The 19533-nt window shown below is 38.2% G+C and overlaps 1 protein-coding gene across 8 annotated transcripts in view; it reads left to right on the plus strand.

Annotated features, from left to right (window-relative positions):
- arhgef12a (Rho guanine nucleotide exchange factor (GEF) 12a) overlaps positions 1-15852 on the plus strand; it is a 76862-nt gene extending 61010 nt beyond the window's left edge. For 7 of the 8 annotated variants that reach the window (XM_073863250.1, XM_073863251.1, XM_073863254.1 and 4 more), the window contains 13 exons: positions 2696-2810; positions 3866-3966; positions 4610-4687; positions 4945-5020; positions 7258-7428; positions 7570-7657; positions 7753-7830; positions 7920-7990; positions 8078-8269; positions 10659-10859; positions 11337-11557; positions 14888-14963; positions 15063-15852. In XM_073863250.1, the coding sequence (XP_073719351.1) occupies positions 2696-2810; positions 3866-3966; positions 4610-4687; positions 4945-5020; positions 7258-7428; positions 7570-7657; positions 7753-7830; positions 7920-7990; positions 8078-8269; positions 10659-10859; positions 11337-11557; positions 14888-14963; positions 15063-15073 (1479 nt within the window). In that variant the 3' untranslated portion in view covers positions 15074-15852. The remainder of the gene's footprint in view (positions 1-2695; positions 2811-3865; positions 3967-4609; positions 4688-4944; positions 5021-7257; positions 7429-7569; positions 7658-7752; positions 7831-7919; positions 7991-8077; positions 8270-10658; positions 10860-11336; positions 11558-14887; positions 14964-15062) is intronic. The other variant, XM_073863249.1, reaches the window with a different exon arrangement.
- Positions 15853-19533: the final 3681 nt, after the last annotated feature.

Genomic DNA, 19533 nt, shown 5'->3' on the forward strand with positions numbered 1-19533 from the left:
TTCCCACGCAAAGGTTGTGATTTATTAAAAAAACAAACTTGATGGGAGAATGGGCTTGCAGGGTGGGATATTAGGATGATTCATGTACGCACACTTTCAGGTGATCTGTGATTTATAAAGGGAACATTGCTTTGTTTTATAAGTCTTCATAATTTTTGGTGTATGCCATTTTTGACTTTTGTGCGTACGTAGACTTTTAGTAAGAATCCTAGGCACAGTTTTATACATGAGGCCCCTGGAGTCTGGTTAAGATAATACATTTGGAGAAGTGGACTACAGCTACTTTGACTGATTAAAACCCCTCAAACTTTTGGAGTTTGCTCTGCACAAGAAGAACACGGTTATGTGAGCCATGCCTCGCCAAAAAGAGCTTTCAGAGAAGCTACCATTAAGATTTGTTGCTTTACATAAAGCTGGAAAGGGTTACAAAGTTGTTTCAAAGACTTTAGAAATTCACCAGTCTAGTTTGACAAAAAATCTACATATGGGACGCTTTGGGACTGTACGACACCAAGAGCACAATGAAGACTCATCAATGAGGTAAAGAAACAACCCCGAATGACAGCCAAATATTTGATGACATCATTGGAACTGGCACACATCTGTGTTCATGAGTCTACCATACGTAAGTCTTTAAACAGGCACGGTGTCTATGGCAGAACACCACGGAGGAAGCCGCTGCTCTCCTGAAAAAATACAATGGTGCAAACAGGGTACAGCTTACCAACAATAAGCATCATCTCAAAAGTGAAGTATGGTGGAGGGAATATCATGGTTTGGGCATGCTTTGCTTCCTCAGGCCCTTAACCACTTGCCATCGTTAAGGGAAAAATAAATTCCCAAGTTTAACAAAATATCCTACAGGATAATGTCAGGGTGGCTGTCCATATACAGCATGAACCATGTGCAGGTCTGATTCAGAAGTACTGAAAGTGCTTGCTTGAAGTATTTGCTGCCAAAGTAGTTTCAACAAGCTAATAAATTCAAGGGTTCACTTACATTTTCCTCCAGCAGTGTGAATGTTTAACTCTTTCACTGCCAGCGTTTTTTTTAAAAAGTTGCCAGCCAGCATTTTTCATGATTTTCACCAAAGTTTAATGCCTTCCAGAAAATGTTCTTTAAATATATAAACATACAATATACCAAATGAAAGAACAGACCCTCTGCTTTCAAACAAAAAAAAAACCGTTTCATCCTACCTTCAGCAGTTCTTTTGTAATCAGCTTTTGAATATGGGTAGGTTTCTGCAAAAACACCACATTTTGAGCAAAAAGCAGAGATAATTCCATTTTTGTGACGGACTTTTCATAGAGATCCCATTCAGAGCGATCTTTAAAACAAACACAGACATGCAGCCCCTTGCCATAGGGCAATACTTCCGGGTTTAAAAAGTTGAGGATGGATAATAGCGGTATTGCGGAAAGACGGTAAATCTCGTCATTGGCGGGGAAGCGTTTTCTCTTAATTGACGAGATATCTCGTCAATGGCGGTGAAAGAGTTAATGGGTGTTTAAAAAAAACCCCACAAGAATCTAGAATTATTTGTGTGTTGTCAGCTTATACACATTGTGTTTGTATTTTGTTGTGAACTAGTTAAGGATCAGATCACATTTTATGGCAAATCACAGTAGAAAAGCAGTTTATTCCTACGGGCTCAAATACTTTTTCTTGCCACTGTATTCCACCTAAATTTTTAATAAGTGAAGAAATACATATTTACCTCATTATAGTTAATCAACATCAGACAGAACATTTAGCAAACTTAATTTTTCCTTAATAGGAACTGAATTGCTTAATTTTTGAATGCTTTAAAATATAGATATTTATGCTGAAAGGTTTCAGTCAGTTGGGAGGCCAAATGTTTTTAATATGGATGTGGCAATATATTGGCCTATAATCGGTATCAGCAGAGAGAAAACCGCAGACAAAGAATGTGGTTGTATTTGTAGGATATACAAAAGGATTTGGTTATCTTAAAGTTAGAAGGTCATTAACCTACAGTAAGCAAGACCTAATTGTTTGAAGTCTTGAGGGAGCATGCTGTTTTCATCATGTTGTAAAAGGAGGTGCAGGAAAGATGGAGAGCGAGGCACAAGATTTAACAACCTCTCAACAGTGCCGTGTTCATTGAAAACAACCACACTAATCTGTCCATTGAGAAAACCAGTGTGTAAGCACTACAACATAAAGGTGCAATAAATATGCAAAATGAGTCGTATTACCCTTTACTTTACCTGCAGTGTGTGTATAAGTGGAAGCAGCAGTATGATTTTTTTTCTGACCAAGCATATTAATAATAAAAGTAGTTTAATGCAAAAATATTTGTGAATAAGGTAACCAATTATATACACATGTCTCAGATGTTGGTTTATCAAAACATGAATCATTTAGCTATTCTACCATGCTAACATTTCATTACTTTACGTTTATGCATTTGAGAGACGCTTGTATCTAAAGTGCATTCAGCCCTTAAATTTTTTTATTCCCTGGGGATTGAACCCATTACCTTTGCACTGCTAACACAAGCTGAGCTGATGGACTGTAATGAAAGGTTTCTTCTGACTATATGACCCAATCCAGGCTAAAATACGCTGTTCATAATTTATTTTCCTTATGAAAGGTAAATTTGCTTTAGATTAGAGAGGATTTAAAATATTTGCATGCACTATTCTCCTCAATTTCATGTTATCCACAGGAGGCTGAAAGCAATCGACTGTGTCGAAGACTACAACTAAAGGACATCATCCCTGCAGAGATGCAGAGGTTTACCAAGTACCCTTTACTGATGGACAACATTGCCAAGTACACAGGTATTCTACTTGCACACCAGTCTCTTACTGTGTGATGTCAGTATGTGGACATCAAGGTTTCTACCAACAGAATGCCTGTATACAATCCAATTCAATGATAGAAAATAAGATCTTAATATGACCTTGGACCAGAGTCCTGCAACGGGTCATAAAAGTGTCTAAAACGGGTGGATTGTGACATTCACGGGCGGGGATGCGGGTGGATAATTAACTCCGTGTGGGCGGGTAGTAGCGCGAATGAAAATTTGTGCAATATTTGTATGTCTAAATTACCATTACACGCGCAACATAAGACATTTGACCCATCATGTCACCACCACTGCGACAGTGCGCAACCTTTGTTGATGCTTCTCGTAGCCTAGTTGGAGCGAGCGTTGCAGGAGTCGCATAAAGTTTTGCCATTGCTAGCCGGAAGCTGGGAACGTATGAATGTACGAGAGTCTGGTTGGACCAGGCTAGGGAACGTCTTCTCTTAATATACTAATAATTCTTCACATAAAAGAAAAATCTTTTTTTTTCAAATACACCTGTGCAACTTGCGTCTAGTTTGTCATCCATGGTCACAAATAGGGAGGTTAGTGCTGAGTATGCACATTTTTGGTCTGACCACATGATACTTTTCAGTACTTCGTGTAAAAGAGTCTGAAGGTTTGCCATCCTGAACAGCCACGTGTCTGCGTTTGCCTTTTAAAGAGAGAGAGAGCGCTGGCCTGACACCAACCATTAGTAAAGTAGAGCTATGGCAGATCTTAAATCCTAATTATTATTCTCAATTGTTATAAAGGGGATACTGCACACTTTCGCAGCTTTTCACACATTATTTGGCAGATCTATTAAACTGTAGCTCTCTTGGCCTTTCAAAGAAAGGCAATAAATGTAAAATATAACTACCGATTAAGACAAGAGGTGATTTCCTTCATATTCATCTTGGCTGTAGTCTCTGTGGCAAGCAGGAAATAGAGTGCATTTGGCTGGCCAGGATGTTCGTATGGATCTGATAGCGTCTCTGCACATGCGCATTTGGTATATTCATTTACGTGTGTCCTACCTAACAGATGACTCGGAGGAGAGAGACAAAGTGAGACGAGCGGCCGAATGCTGTCGAAAGATTCTCAACCACGTCAACCAGTCCGTGAAGGAGTCCGAGAACAAACAGGTAAGCGGGTTCAAGTCGATTGAGCCGCCACTCTTTCCCCCGCTTAGCAGACAAGCTGAGGAAGGCAGACTTCATAGCCTCAGGTCAGCTTCAAGGAAGGTTGCACTGGGAAACAAGAACTTAATGATTGTCAGTATCTGTCTTTTGGTCAAAAAGCGCCCGAGATGTCTTACATCATCCTGAACTGCTGTTGGTGGGGTAATAGAGAGGATCCAACCTTCTGTAAACTGCCTGAGATGGTTTATAAGAAAATTAATAAATGTTTAAAAGGCGCTAGCTGAGAAAATTCAATCTTTTCCACTATCTTTATTGCCTATAAAGTTAAGAGTGAAGTGTGGATTTTCTGCTCTGCTCCACCAAACTGAATTTAAAAAATGACTTAATACTCGAATTCACATCTAAAGTTGTTTAAAAGAGAAATGTTCTGAAATCGTCCTGTCAATGCCTTTAGCTAACTCCACACATTTCACTGGGAAAGGAGAATGTATTTTACCAATGAAAGAATTACACACGTCACCTTTAAGGCTATTACGTTTTCTTGGTGACTTCTCACAGAGAATCATTAAATGATGGCAAGAGGTTGAGGAGAAGTTGAATGTTAATAGATTCTGCTGCATAAATTTAATTTTTATATCTCTGACAGCGACTGGAGGACTACCAGCGACGACTGGACCTTTCTTCTCTAAAGCAAAGCGAGAACCCAATGATCTCAGAGTTCAAGGTTAGTCCTAATCTAACTTATTTGCTGTCTTGGCAGACTGTACTGTACTTGAGTTATGGTGCAGGACATGAGCGCTTCCTGTCATGCAAATCAACCAATCAAAATTATTATATCTTATGTGGGTTTTATAAGGGCAACATCAAGATGGCTCAGTCTGAACCTCTGAATAACAACACGACATTGCATATTTTATGTTATGTGCGTAGCTGGTTGTTTGTGGCCTGTAAAATAAATTGGTTGTCATTTGTCATTTTCAGAATTTGGATGTCACTAAACGGAAGATGGTTCATGAGGGTCCTCTGTCCTGGAAAGTTAACAATAACAAAATTATTGGTAAGACACTGCTTTCAGACTTGTAGTGAGAATGTATGTGTTTCACTGTGTTAGATTCAAAAGCCACTAAACGCCACCTCTGTCATTTGATGATTAGGGATGCATCGAAAGGAAAATTCTTGGGCAAAGCTGAATAAAATTAAAAACTCAGCTAAATACCGAAAACTGATTTTTTTATTTTCCTAATTATTTTCCCATTTTTCTCACCATTGTACAAGTTACATTTTCAGAATGTCTATTTATTTCACATAAATGCCTGCATGCACGGTCAAGCATGAGCAAACGGGGAGAGAGAAAGATTGACAGGAGAAGACCAAGGAAAAAGTGCTCAACAAAGCAGTCTTAACAAAAAGCTTATTGTTAATAAACGTTTTATTTCTCGTTTAATATAAGCATGTTTCTCATTGGTTCTATGAAGTTTTTATTACATACTGCTGAAGCTCTTCGTCGTTCTATGGCATGAGATAAAAAGCTAAAGTCTCTTGTTCTCTGTGCTTATGCATTCAAAGACAAATACTCAGGATTGCTTCCGTGTTTTTCTCATAAGCTGGTTGCAAGACAAGTTCAAGATGTCTTGATTTTAAATGATAAATGAAACTTGTAGTGCTGTATATTTTCGCATCTTTCTCAGACACTTTGAAATGCTTTTATCAACATGTTTACTGCATTGCTGCATCTTTTTTAATATTTGGTCTTTTCTCTTGTTCGACCAAACGAGTGCTATTTTTTTTCTATTTTCGGTCTAACCGTGAGTTCACATCAGCCGCGTTTGAGGCGTAAAATTCGCGTCTAGTTTTCCGCTAGAACATTTTGAGTCTACTCTCATCATTCATGCCTGAAAGCCGCGTGTGAAATTCTAGTCATCGAGACATTCACACGGAAATTTGCATCATGAAAGGGGCTTCTGTGACTCCGTTCGCTTTCTGTAATCACGTCACTACTAGAGCAAGCTCCTGATTGGTTAACGTGCCGCGTTTTTCTGCCAAAGTTCACATTTTTCAACTCGCGTGTTTCCCACGGCAATGCTCAATTTGCACCATTCGCGCAAACTAGACGCGCAAATGAGGCGGAATCGGGTCTAACGCGCCACGCTAAACGCCTCATTCGCGCCGCGACTTCACATTGACTTAACATTGAAATCACTCGCGCTTGACGCCTCTACCGCGGCTGGTCTGAACGCACCATAATAGTTACGGTTGCTGAACAATCCCTGGAGATTATGGTTCTCGGCAAGTATTCTGTGTTCATCAAATACCTTCACTTAAAATCCACTTAATTCCGGGCTCAGGCCTTTAGAAATGTCGCTTTGTTGTCAGAATCCATTAAATGCAGATTTTCTTCAGCAAAGTCCTCTTAAGTGCACAAAAGATTAGTTGGAAGAATAACGATGTGCAAAACGATCATGCATCATTCAAACTTGCAGTCCCATGTGAGTACTTGGACCTGAATACAACACAAATGTGGCAGTGAGATGGATCACAGCTGCATCTTTAGTGATTTTTTGAAAATGTTTACTTGGCCAAAAAAAGCTTGCATGCATTTAGGGGTTTTTGCAGAAGTTAATTTGTTATATACCAATAAAATTTACATTTTTGAAAGTAAGACATTTCACTTGCTGACTAATCATTTTTTATTTCCATTAAAGTGAAATTACTGAATTTAAACATAAGAGTTTGATTAAAAAAATGCTCATTTACAAGAAAACATGTCAGACGCTCTTAGAGGGTTTTGCATCTGAACTCTTCATATAAAGATGTCCAACCAAGTAGAATCTGCAAAGATATACATTTTTTTTTTTTTAAAGCAAATAGTTCACATAATAATTAAAGTTTGCTGTTAATTTATTCACCCTCAGGCCATCCAAGTTGTAGGCAACTTTTATCTTTAGTAGAACAAGAACATTTTTAAGCTAAAATCTTAGGCTTTGGTGAATCATAAAGTGCAAGTTCACAGGTGCCATCTATTTGAAAAGAAAATACAGACAATGCAAAAATAATCCCTGCAGCATCTGATGAAATATTGAGGTCATATAAAGCGAACAGATCATTTTAACTGAACATTATCTACAACATAACCTCAGGCAAACTGTCCTAACAAACCTCTTTTTAGAAAAAAGCTTTAAAACAAATCCTTTAAGTCTGACATCTATCTAGTTGTATTATATCTAGTTACTGTATATTCCTTACTTTATGAGCTTTATGATGATATTGGTATTATGATCTTGTTGTGTGTATCAGAGCTGCATACTTTACTCCTGGAAGACATCCTGGTACTTCTGCAGAAGCAGGACGACCGTCTAATACTCAAATGTCACAGTAAGAACCTGGCAGGAACCGCAGACACCAAACACATCTTCAGTCCTATCATCAAGCTCAACACTGTTCTCGGTGTGCGATCGGTGGCGACAGGTAAGCCTCGCTCTTCACTTTCATACATACAAAGCATTTTCTCCTTGCTTGTGTTCAATCCATAGCAAAGTAATATTCTTCTCTCCCAACATATATTCAATTCAAAGACTTTTCCTTTATACGCTTCTCATGTTTTCACAGACAACAGGTCATTCTTTGTGATCTCCATGTCGGAAAACGGCGCTCAGATCTACGAGCTGATGGGCCAAACGGTGACCGATCAGAGAATGTAAGTGCTTGAACCCTTTCCTCCAGCTATCCGTCTGTCTGATCTCATTCACAGACCCCATTTCAGTTTGTATGTCATGTCTCCGGTTACATCAGGTGGCAGGGACAGATCAGTCAGAGGGTAGATGTCGTAAAGGCCAAAGGAGACAGCGTCATTATTTTACCTCAAAACGAGTAAGTTAATCCAATAACCTCAGCTTTATTTTTTTTATTTGCGATACACTATGCTTTTTATATTATATACCTGTTTATCTGCACTGTAGTGGGGACAGAGACAGTATCGAGTTGAGCAAAGCATCTGACCGCATCTCCACGGGAAGCGTTCAGTCGACAGGTAGCCACGCACATCGTTATTCTGAATCTAAAAGCGAGTTGATTGGCACCATACCCACTAACTCGACCCTTCATCATCTCCTTGTAGAGAAAGACAGTGATTTTTCCCCATCGGCGGCCCTGCGGGACTGCATTCCTGACTGTAGCCCTGGAGAAGAGGACCAGGTCCAAATCCAAACCGCTGGCAGGGACGGCTCATATCTGGACTCTGAACTGTTAAACGGCAGGGAGGCAGACTCTATCACCTGTTCATCTAAAGCAGAAGAGGCATTGAGAACCCGTAAGGCATCATTTCTACACTGCATTAGCTTACAAAGTGGAGGAAAAAGACGTTGAAGTTTGCTCTGTTTCACATAAAACTCCCTACTGCACTTGGCAGATATTTTAACAATGCCCGATTACATAATTGTTTTGGCATTTTTCTGGTGTGGATGGCAGGAGTAGCCTCAATGGCTCGCCAGGTCCAAAGAATGACCGCCCTTATTAATTAAAATACCTTCGAGACATTTCTTTTCCAAGTGTCTTTAATTAGTTTAGGATCTAACAATAGAAGACCTGTATTATCTTGTGCTTACTAAAGGCATTGTGTTCGGCTGAAATAAATTGAATTTGCATTTTCAAATGAAACTCTTGAATAGTTTAGGCTGATTGTTTTGAGCTGAATTGTGACCCTGTTTGTGAAAACCCAGCTGAAGTCATTTACTGTTTTGTACATAAAATATTCTGGGAAAATATAACCTTGATATCTTTAAAGGGGTCTTGGCGTGAAAATCTGACTTTTTCATGTTTAAGTGCTATAATTGGGTCCCCAGTGCTTCTATCAACTTAGAAAACATGAAAAAGAACAACCCAGTAACTTAGTTTTTGGTAAACCAATCTCTTCAAGCATGTGAAAAATTACGTCATTCAGATTTCTCCTGTTTTGTGACATGGGTAACGAGTCTTAAAGGGGGGGTTCAATGCTATTTCAAGCATTCTGACTTATTAACACAGTTATAGAGTTGTTTCCTCATGCTAAACGTAGGCAAAGTGTCAAAAAAGCAGTTGGTAGTATTTCGCCAGGGTTGGTACAAGTTTCGGAAAGTTTTTTTCGATTACAGGTCCAACTGACGTTTCTGGGGTTTTCTATACGTATCACTTCTTTATATGGGCACTTCCTCCGGAAAACCCCGCCCACCTGTCAATCAGCGGGAGATGCTACAGCTTGCAAACATCTTATCACGCCACTCAGCTTTGTTTAATTTCAAAACTCAACAATGGCACAAAAGAAGAAGTGTATTATTTGATGTAAGGAGAAGAAATCCAGCCTTATGGAAACAATGGATATAGTTTATTATCCGCGGTAGCAGCGGAGTTTTGCATGTGTGTTTGATGCGCTGGATTTTCCCAACCGGGTCACGAGTTGCATGCGGTAAGACTTCTGTCTTATGTTGGAAATAGGCGCGTGCATATTATATAAATGACACGAACATGTAGTGAATCATAAGTTAAAAGTGTTGTAGTGTTGCATGACTCGTACTCGCTCATCCCGCGGTAGTAACTCCTCCTTAATTTTTTCGTACGTTATCGGAAATATTCGGTAAAGCTAATCTTTCTTTTATAAATCTGATTAAACTAAAGACTCTTCGGAGATATAAAGGATGTCATACTACCCTATAGGTCCTCCAGATTAACATCAGAAATGCAGAAACAGCGTGTGTTACGTGAACTTTAATACAATAATACCACCCCTTAATCCAACCACAGCACTGCCTTTTAGTGCAGAGAGAAAGAAAAAATAATTGACAGCACAATTGAGTTTCAATTTCAACATGGCAATCAGTGTTTGCATGTCATCAACTCATTTGTATTTAAAAGGACACACCCAAAAACGTCTCGGTTACATATGTAACCCTGGTTCCCTAATGCTGAGTTTCCACCAGCTGCGGTAGAGGCATCAAGAGCAAGTGATTTCAATGTTAAGTCAATGTGAAGAGGCGTTGACGTGTGTCTGGAGGTCTCGCGGCGCGAATGAGGTGTTAAGCGCAGCACGGTGGACGCGATTCCGCCTCATTCACGTGTATGCCGCGAAATTGATCGGCAAACGCGCAAGTTGAAAAATTTAACCAATCAGGTGCTTGCTTTAGTAATGACGTGATTACAGAAAGCGAGCGGAGTCGCAGAAGCCCCTCCCATGACACAAATTTCCATGTGAATGTCTTGATGACTAGAATTTCACGCGCGAATGAAGTGAGTACACTCAAACTGTTCAAGAGGCAAACTACGCGCGGTAGACGCGATTTTGACACCTCAAAGGCGGCTGGTGTGAACCCCCACGGTGAGAAGGGAATGAGACGCTGCGTCGCCATAGCAAAGCATTGTTCCCTTGAAAGGGAACTGCACATTTTTGAAGCACTTACAATGTTGCAATTTTAACTTGCTATAATAAATTATATGTGGGGTATTTTGAGCTAAAACGTCACATATGCACTTTGGGGACACCAAAAAAATATTTTTTATAATATAACCCCTTTAATATGACAGAGTTGATATTAAAGTATATGAAGTCAAATCTCCTAATTAGATTAAGACTTAAACCTGGATTTCACAAACACAGTCACAATTTTTCTAATTTTTGCCTTGTGGATTTTTACTAACTCTGTTATTTATGTGAAATGATTTTGTTTTAGTGGCAGCGCTGAAGCAGGTTCTGGTGACTCAGCTGATGGCTCAGGACGAGGGCGGGTGTTTGGGTCGATCGGCCGGCAGCCGTCTCCTCAGGACCACATCGCTTCGAACGCCAGTGGAGCACAGCTCTATTCGAACCCCTAGCCGAGCTCAGGACTACATCTCCGGAGACACGGGTTTCTATGAGTGTCCAGAGGACTACGGTGAGTGTGTTTGACTCAAAAGCATGTTTTGTTTAATGGCTTGTATTGTTAAAAGAGGTTCGGGCATCACTTAGTAGAGAGATTATCTTATTTTATAGTATGTGTTTTTATTTAAAAAAATACCTCATTAAATAAAAAAGTATCTGCTGTTTGATGTAACCTAAAGGTTATTTAACTTGCTCGTGTGGGCGAGTTTAAATCCAGCTCAGTTCATTTTCTACTCTTTTCTTTATTGTTTCATGTCACTTACTATTCTATTAATTAAGAACAAAAAGACCATTTAAAAAAATGGTAAATGGTATAAAGTAAATCATTTCCAAGAAATAATAGGAACTGTTAAGTTGCCTGATGAAGTTTAAAGAAGTGGGCAAAAGTTGAACATTGTTAACTTACAGCGATTATGAATCAGAAACATTATGAATGTAAAGCTCATACACTGAAGGAAGGTGGTTGATGTAGCTGATATTTGTCCCGTAGCAGCTTACCTTGTTCTGGAGGGGTACGGAGGTTCGGGGGAGAGCAGCACCGATGACGATATTCAGGTTGGCAGGAAGGAGTCGAGTTTGGCCCACAGCTGTGCTGCAGATTCGGGCATCAGCCTCAAGTTTTCCTCGCCCTCTTCAGGCAGCACGTCTCGCCTCAGCAGACAGGTCCTATCGCATCTTCGCTGCCTGCAGGCCAACCTCAACCATCTCAGGGTCAGTCTGATCATACCATTTTTTGGGCTGGGCAATATATGATTGTAAGCAGCACAAAGGTTGTGGGTTCGATCCCTGGGAACACACATAGGCTACTGATAAATGTGACCCTGGACCACAAAACCTCATAAGAGTCAATATTTGGAAATCGATATTTATACATCATCTAAAGTTGAATAAATAAATTTTTGTATAAGACTTTTTTGGGGGGGTTTTATTTGTGTATAATGGGACCATGCACAATATTTACATAAAATTCCATTTCATGTATTGTACCGGATTTAGCCAAGGGCTAATTTTCATCTGTAGTCCTTTAGACTGGTCAACATAACATTACACAGACAATACCCATGTTCACATACAATAAATAAATATATACACACATACTGTCAGGGCCATAAAAACATAAATAAATAGATCAATTTAACAACAACAATCTCAAAGGTTACATTATTGGTTCAATTTAAAAAAAGATTTTAACTTCAATTTAAAAAGACCATGAGCTTTACACCCTTTAATATCTTCTGGTAGGGCATTTCACTGTTTAGTGGCTTTCACTGCAAAAGATGATAGTCCAAATGTGGAACGCCGAAAGGGAACCAGACAATCACTCATAAGTGAAGTTGAATAAAGTCACGTAATATAGAAGGAGCCAGACCATTTAGGATTTTATGAACCATACACAAACTTGATTAAAGTCTAAAATTGGCAAAGTTTAAAAAATTATGTTTCCCTATAATCCTACAAGAATGAAAATGATAAGGTTTTTATCTAAATTTTTTTATGTCTGTTTATATAGAGATTTTAAGGGTTTAATAACAGTTTCACCAGCTCGACCCCAAACAATGAGACATGTGAGACAAGATTGTAGCATGCATAAGAGCCTTAGCTAAATCAAAAGAAAAACATTGTCTAAAGTTTGCCATATTGTGTTTAATTTTCCTCACCATTTTCTTTACTTTTTTTAATTGAGATTTAAGTCCCATATAATAGCAAGATAATTGAGCTCATTTACTATTTCTATCTTTTCACCATTAATAGATACAGTATATCAAGAGATATAGGGGCGGTTTCCCGGACAGGGATTAGCTTAATCCAGGACCAGGCCTTAGTTTAACTAGTTTTAACAAACATGCCTTACTAAAACATTACCTGTGTGCATTTTGAGGCAAAACAAAGGGCACTGATGTATTTTAAGATATGTTAGTGCAAGTTGTTTTCAATTTGGACAGCTCTTACATTTTTTTTAGTCTAGGACTAGTCTAATCCCTGTCCGGGAAACCGCCCCATAATGTTTGTTTTTGATAAAAAAATCCTTTTGTTTTACTGATGTTTAAGCTAGGGTTGTGCCGATAGACGATAGTATCGTGTATCAACGATCTTCAGACATATCGCCAATGGCAGGCTTTCATGGCGATAGTCAAGACGATAGTTGGCAAATGGTTATTATTATTATCATCATAGTTTTATATTAACACCGACAATGCATGCTTTTCCTCACATGAGGGTTTGTGGGCTTCACTTTACGCGGAGAGCTTGTAAAGAGAGTATTCCTTCTTGCACGTACCTGCACTTAATGCGCGCGTCTTGGTCTCCTTCTACCACTAAATCCAGCACGCCGCGTCATGAGCAGCTGCGCTTCTCTCTGTCTCACGTCACGTGCACGCGCTCTCGCGTCTGTCCGAAGTCTAAACATAAACTAAAGTAGTAATCCTTATTTGTTCAGTTTAATGCGTTTCATGCGAGCTAATGCAAACTTTACTTTTTGTTTAAAATATGACCCGCTGCATATTAGCGCCTCTCTCTCACTCTCGCGTACGTGCAGAAAGCTGCGCTCTGTCCGAAGTCAGATCACTAGGTATTAATCCTGTTCATGATATGCATTTCAATGAGTTGTAGCAACACGTCCCTCGTGTTTAATATATGATTGTGTTTAAAATATGATCGCGTTCCGCTGGACCGATGCGTTTAAAAAGGCAGCTCATGAGAGCACCACTGCTTGACACGTGTAGACTTCTGCAACAGCACTAAATAAATGCATTGAATTGTTTGTATGTGCGCGCACGTGTGTGTGCGTGCGCAGATGCATGTTTTTACAGTTATTAATTAAGTAATCATGGTTAGGGTTTTAATGACGCGCTCGCTTTAATGGCATCAGTTTTAAGAAGGTTGCGGTCATGACGGTGTTACGTCTTGTTTTTTTTTGTCCACCCATCAAGTGACTTGTTATAATGAGTAAAAATTAACAAATAAAAAAAGAGTAAACTACTGCCACGCCCCCCCCCCCCCGATAATATCGTGTATCGCCGATCTCACAGGCTGACGATAGGACGATCTGAAAATAGGGCATATCGCCCAACACTAGTTTAAGCTAAGACATGACTGTTCCAGCCACTGTGTAATAATTTCTATATCAGCTTTTAACTTCTCAGCTGCTAATTCTGCTGCTTTTGAATGTGTAAAAATAATGGTATCATCAGCATATATTTTTACTTGTATCCCTTCACACTGTTGCGGGAGATCATTCATATATAAACTAAATAGTAAGGGACCTAGTACTGATCCTTGGGGTACACCCATTGTATAATGCAAATTACAGGACTTAACCCCTTTTAATTTTTACACATTGTTCTATATTTAATAAGTATGAGGATACCCATGCTAAAGCTTCAGGTGAAAATTGAAATGTAGACAGTTTAGAAAGGAGAACTGTATGATTAACGTTATCAAAGGCTTTACGTATATCTAAAAATATAGCCCCAACAAATCCTTCCTCATTTTTCAATTTTAGATTTTATTTGCTCTATTAAATGTAAAGTAGCTGTTTCGGTAGCCAAATTGCATACAATGTTATATTTTTGGCATAAAATATTGATAATAATATTGTTGACACTTGCTACAAAAATATACCGTGCTACTTATGACTGGTTTTGTGGACCAGGGTCACAAATCTATAACATGAATGCAATTTTTGGTTTTATGTGAAATGCATAAAACACTATGAAAACTAAATGTGTATGACCACAATTGCTGTTTAGACCTCTTAAAATGTCAGTCAGCAAATCTATTAAGTATGAAACCAATCATTAATCATTGATAAGGCTTTTAAGCTGTATCGCTTAGTTAACAAACATTTATACCTTTGGCAGACATGTTTATCCAAAACAACTTACAGTATACATTTTATCATCTGTTACCTGGGATTCGAACCCACAACCTTTGGACTGCTAACGCAATGCTGTACCAGTTAGGAGTTTCTGAGTTCCTTCAATGTGCAGCAGTAGTTTAAATCACTTAAAGGAAGACTAATACATTGATAATCTATTTCAGGAGATGGAAACAAAGTATTACAATCTTCTTCGCCAAAGGCCACTTGGGCCCAGCACAGATACAGATGAGAGCAGAGGTAACAGCCGACTATAAAAATGAAAAAAAAAAAATTCCCAAACATTACATGGATGGCTCGTTTTTCAATTGGTCCATCTACATCATATTTCTCCTGCAGATAAGAAATAAAGCGGCAGAAGTTCCTGGCTCCTGTGATGAAATGGGCAGTGCTTCCATCAATAACATTCTCCATATAAGCCTGTCTTCCTGCTGAACACCTCCATCCAAAAATGAGGGAAATATTCTAACAAGGCCTATCGCTTCTGTCAGCACTCGTCAATTAGGGAAGATGGACTGTCTTCTCTCAGCCTGGTAGCATGTCGTCATTCTAACAAACGTTGGGCAGCCCAGTCCTTTCCCAGCAGTCCTAGCTATAGAGAGAGACCTATACCAAAATGTATAAAGCTGTGTGTTTATATATATATATATGTATGTAATAAACACAAGATGAGAAAGCTAAGGAAACTTTTTTTAACTAATGTATTATGGTTTTGTTTTATCTTTTTTTTTTTAAATCCCAGTATATATTTATTTTTCTTTTTAGTGTTTTCCAAGTTTCTCGCATGCTTGCATCTCCCTGTTAAAACTCTTAAGCTGCCTGTTGCTGTAGGCTTCGGTATGAACCGGACAAAAGCTTTATGATTCAGTCTCCTCTACATAGTCTTGCATGGAAAACTCAGCCCGTGCAGTAGATGAAGAGGTGGTTTTCCTCTCAGACATTCCTTTTAGAGCCCCAGACTGATTCATCGGCCCCTGAGACCCTTCTGCTGAGATGAAGAGTCGATGGAGCTCAGCCTCTCCTGGTCTGCAGTTACTCCTTAGTTTGATGACTGTATAAAGCTAAGAATTTATATCCATCAAGATTGGAAGCTGATGCAAAACCTGGAAATAAAATCGTAATGATGAAATCTTTGTACTGATCACTTTGGTTTCATTTTTTGCAATTTTGTGCTACAAAAAATGTTTATGACCCAAAAGTGCATGCATTGAATGTAACTTCTGCTTACCAGTTCAGAAGTTTTTTTTTATTATGCTGTCATTTTATGTAAAAATTATTACCGGATTTTCTGGACTATAAGTCACACTTTTTTCATAGTTCGGCGGGTCCTGGAATTTTAATTCAGGTGCGACTTATACTTCAAAATGATTTCATATGAACCAAGAAAAAACATTACCGTCTACAGACACGAGAATCCGCTCTATACTGCTCCTGTATTTATGTAATTCAATGGATTCAGTGATTGTGGAATGACTTTGGGACCTTTTTGAACTTGATTTGGCTTATCGTGTTAATTTAGCCTATTCAGCCTCTCAGGTATGTTCACTATGCTATTGTGTATCGTGTAAATAACGTATCTATTCAGCCTGCTGTTCTGTGCTATTGTTTAGTTGAATAACTTGCCTTTCCAGATTAAATGTCTGTTCTTCAGCTTGGATTATTTTTTATTTAAATAAACACAACGTATAGTCCAGTGCGACTTATATATGTTTTTCCTCTTCAAAATGCGTTTTTAACTGATGCGACTTATACTCCTAAGCGACTTATAGTCCGGAAAATACGGTACTCTGGATAAAATGTCATGCAAGCTTGTTGCATCATAAACCAGATAAATATTTTCTATGAACGGTGCACAAAATACTCATAAATTCATGCAATGGCAGTGCAGTCTTAAAAATAATCAAAACTTCTGTACTCAACATTATTGAAGTGTTAAAACCAACATTACAAATTGGGTTAAACAATTTCAACTTGTTTTTTATAAGTTATGTCAACTTCTCAGAAGTCAAAACTTAAAATAGTATGTTGAATTGGCTGTATTATTATTTTTTTTACATTGCATGGTTTGCTACACTGACCATAGTTTAATCATGTATTTTTGAAGTAAAGCAATACACCAAAAAACATTACTTATACGTTAACAACAACAAAACCATGCTTTATTTTCGTATAAACCTAAGTTTACTCCAATATTTTTTCATGTAAATGTTAATCTATCACGACAAACTATATAATGTTGGAAAGCTTTAAGAATGTAGTTTTCATATTTCAAAACTTTTTAGCAGTAATACTAATGTAGTAACTGTAATTTATTAATTTGTGACAAGAGTATGCAGCAAACCAACACAAACCTTAGTTTTTTGATAATTTTATGTTTTAAAGGGGACATATCATGAAAATCTGACTTTTTTCATGTTTAAGTGCTATTATTGGGTCCCCAGTGCTTCTATCAACATAGAATGTAAAAAAGATCAACCCAGTAACTTTTTGTAAACAATTCTCTGCAAGCATGTGAAAAAAATGTAATTAAAATTTGGCTCCCCTTGTGATGTCTGAAGGGGATAATACCGCCCCTTAATCTGCACTCAATCTAACCACGACACTGCCATTTAGTGCAGAGATCAGCTCATTTGCATTTAAAAGGACACACACAAAACACCTATTTTTGCTCACACCTACAAAGTGTCAATTTTAACATGCTATAATAAATTATCTATATGGTATTTTGAGCTAAAACCTCACAAGATTTATTTGACATCCTAAAAAAAACATTGTGAAATGTCCCCTTTAAAATAATACTATATTGCATTTTTTTTTATTACAAATAAATGTTAACTGCTATAAAAAATATATTTTCTCCTCCAGACGCTTACGTAAAAAACTTTAAAGTGTCTTCTTTACATCAATATCAAAATTAGGCTTCTTGACCAAAAAAATGCCAGAGTTATATTAATTTAAATGTGCTCCCCATTCAAAAAGGGCTGCACCAGTTAAAGGGTTAAAATATGTCAGCTTCTACCCAACTAAATATACAAAAATATACTAAAGAATTGTGGCATACATCCTAGCTGAAAAAGAAAACAAAACTGTCAAATGGTTATAATACGAATTGTATTGGTTTTAATGGCAACAATAATAGATTGGTTGTTGGGTTGTATTGCTGAGATGTTATCTGGCAGATGGGAACCAATAAAACACTTTAAAATCCTATTGGAATAAAGCCCAAAATACGCTACAAACTAAATTTTGTGTTGGTTTTAATGGTAAACTGCGTTTGGTTCATAATGATGATTTGCAATGAACACTTTTCTATTGTGTGATCATCCTAAATTGCAAGACTAAAGCACCCATCATCATATGGATGCACTATAAATTCCTTTATATGATTCTGTGTCAGGCCAGTAGATGGCAGATTGTGATTGTCTGTGTAGAGACTTGCAGTTTAAGCCAGTGACATCACTGTTATTAGTGTATCTAACGTCCAAGTATGGAAAATGAAATCTAAAAATCATGTTACGTTTATTCATCCTTAGGTTTGACTTAAAAATCTTGCATTAAAAAAAAAAAAAGAGTAAAAATCCCATAAGCGTGCACGTTGCATTCATCAGTACTTTTTACTCAAATTAATCACAGTCACCACTTTTAGCGTCAGCCAATTTCCTTTAGAGATTTTAGAGATACTCTGTTCTCTCTGAAGTATAGCATTAGTCGTTTGCAGTCCTCTTTGTCCTCTGTGGTTATTCCTCAGTGCATCACTCTTAACACACCATGCAGTTAAGTGCGGAGCTGCAGACAGACAGAAGGATAATTGATTGTCTGAGTCTCTGCATGCACCTGTCAATTATCTAATTGAAGCACTGAGGGGCGCGAAAGAAAGGGCTAACTGTGGTGTCACATCACATCTGTGTCTCAGGTCACCTAGTTAAACCCCAGAGCCATTCCTGTTTTAACACACACGAGAGCAGTGTATGCAAATACGTTAAACGGATACTCCAGCCAAATATCAAAATTAGCCCATTATTCACTCACCCTCACGCCATCCGTGAAAGATATGTACATTATCTTTCAAACGAACACATTTGGAGTTATTTTAGTAAATGTCGTTGCTCTTCCAAGCTTTATGATAGAAAACAGGTTATAGGAAACAACTTCTAACTTTAAACTCCCAAAAAGTGCATTTGTCCTTCACAGAGGTAATCCAGACAACTCCAGTGGGTTAATAAAGGTCTTCTGTGTGTTATCAATGTGATTTAGTAAAAAAAATCCGCTTTTCCAACTTTATAAACGGTAACAACTAGCTTCTGGTAATGGCGCCATCATGGATGGACCCAAGAGAGAGTTCAGCGTTCGTTGCCATGGGTACCAAGCATGTGACGTCACCTTCGGTGAAAGTACCTGCGGTTACGCCCACTGAGTGGCAAAAGACAGAGCGGCAGCATTTTGAGTACAGTGTGAAATCAATTAAAACGCGTCTAAATGGGAAACAGCTGTTTTGCGATAGACTGTACTAACAGATTAACAAGAAATTGGAGCTATCGTTTTACAGACTGCCAGTCGCTGTGGAAAAGTGACATCAATGCATACCCTCTATTATAGTTTAAAATATGGATATTTTTCTTAAAATATTGCATCTATTACACGGAAATTAACCCCTTGGAGCCGTGTGGTTTACTTTTGTGAAGGATGGATGCACTTTTTTGGGGCTTCAAATTAAGAAAAATCCTGATCCGTGTTTTTACCGTTATAAACTTGAAAAAATAATGGCAAATAAGATGATGGACATATATACAGGTATACAGAGTATACCCAC

The sequence above is a fragment of the Misgurnus anguillicaudatus genome, chromosome 24 (assembly GCF_027580225.2).
Source record: "Misgurnus anguillicaudatus chromosome 24, ASM2758022v2, whole genome shotgun sequence".
Lineage (NCBI taxonomy): Eukaryota > Metazoa > Chordata > Actinopteri > Cypriniformes > Cobitidae > Misgurnus > Misgurnus anguillicaudatus.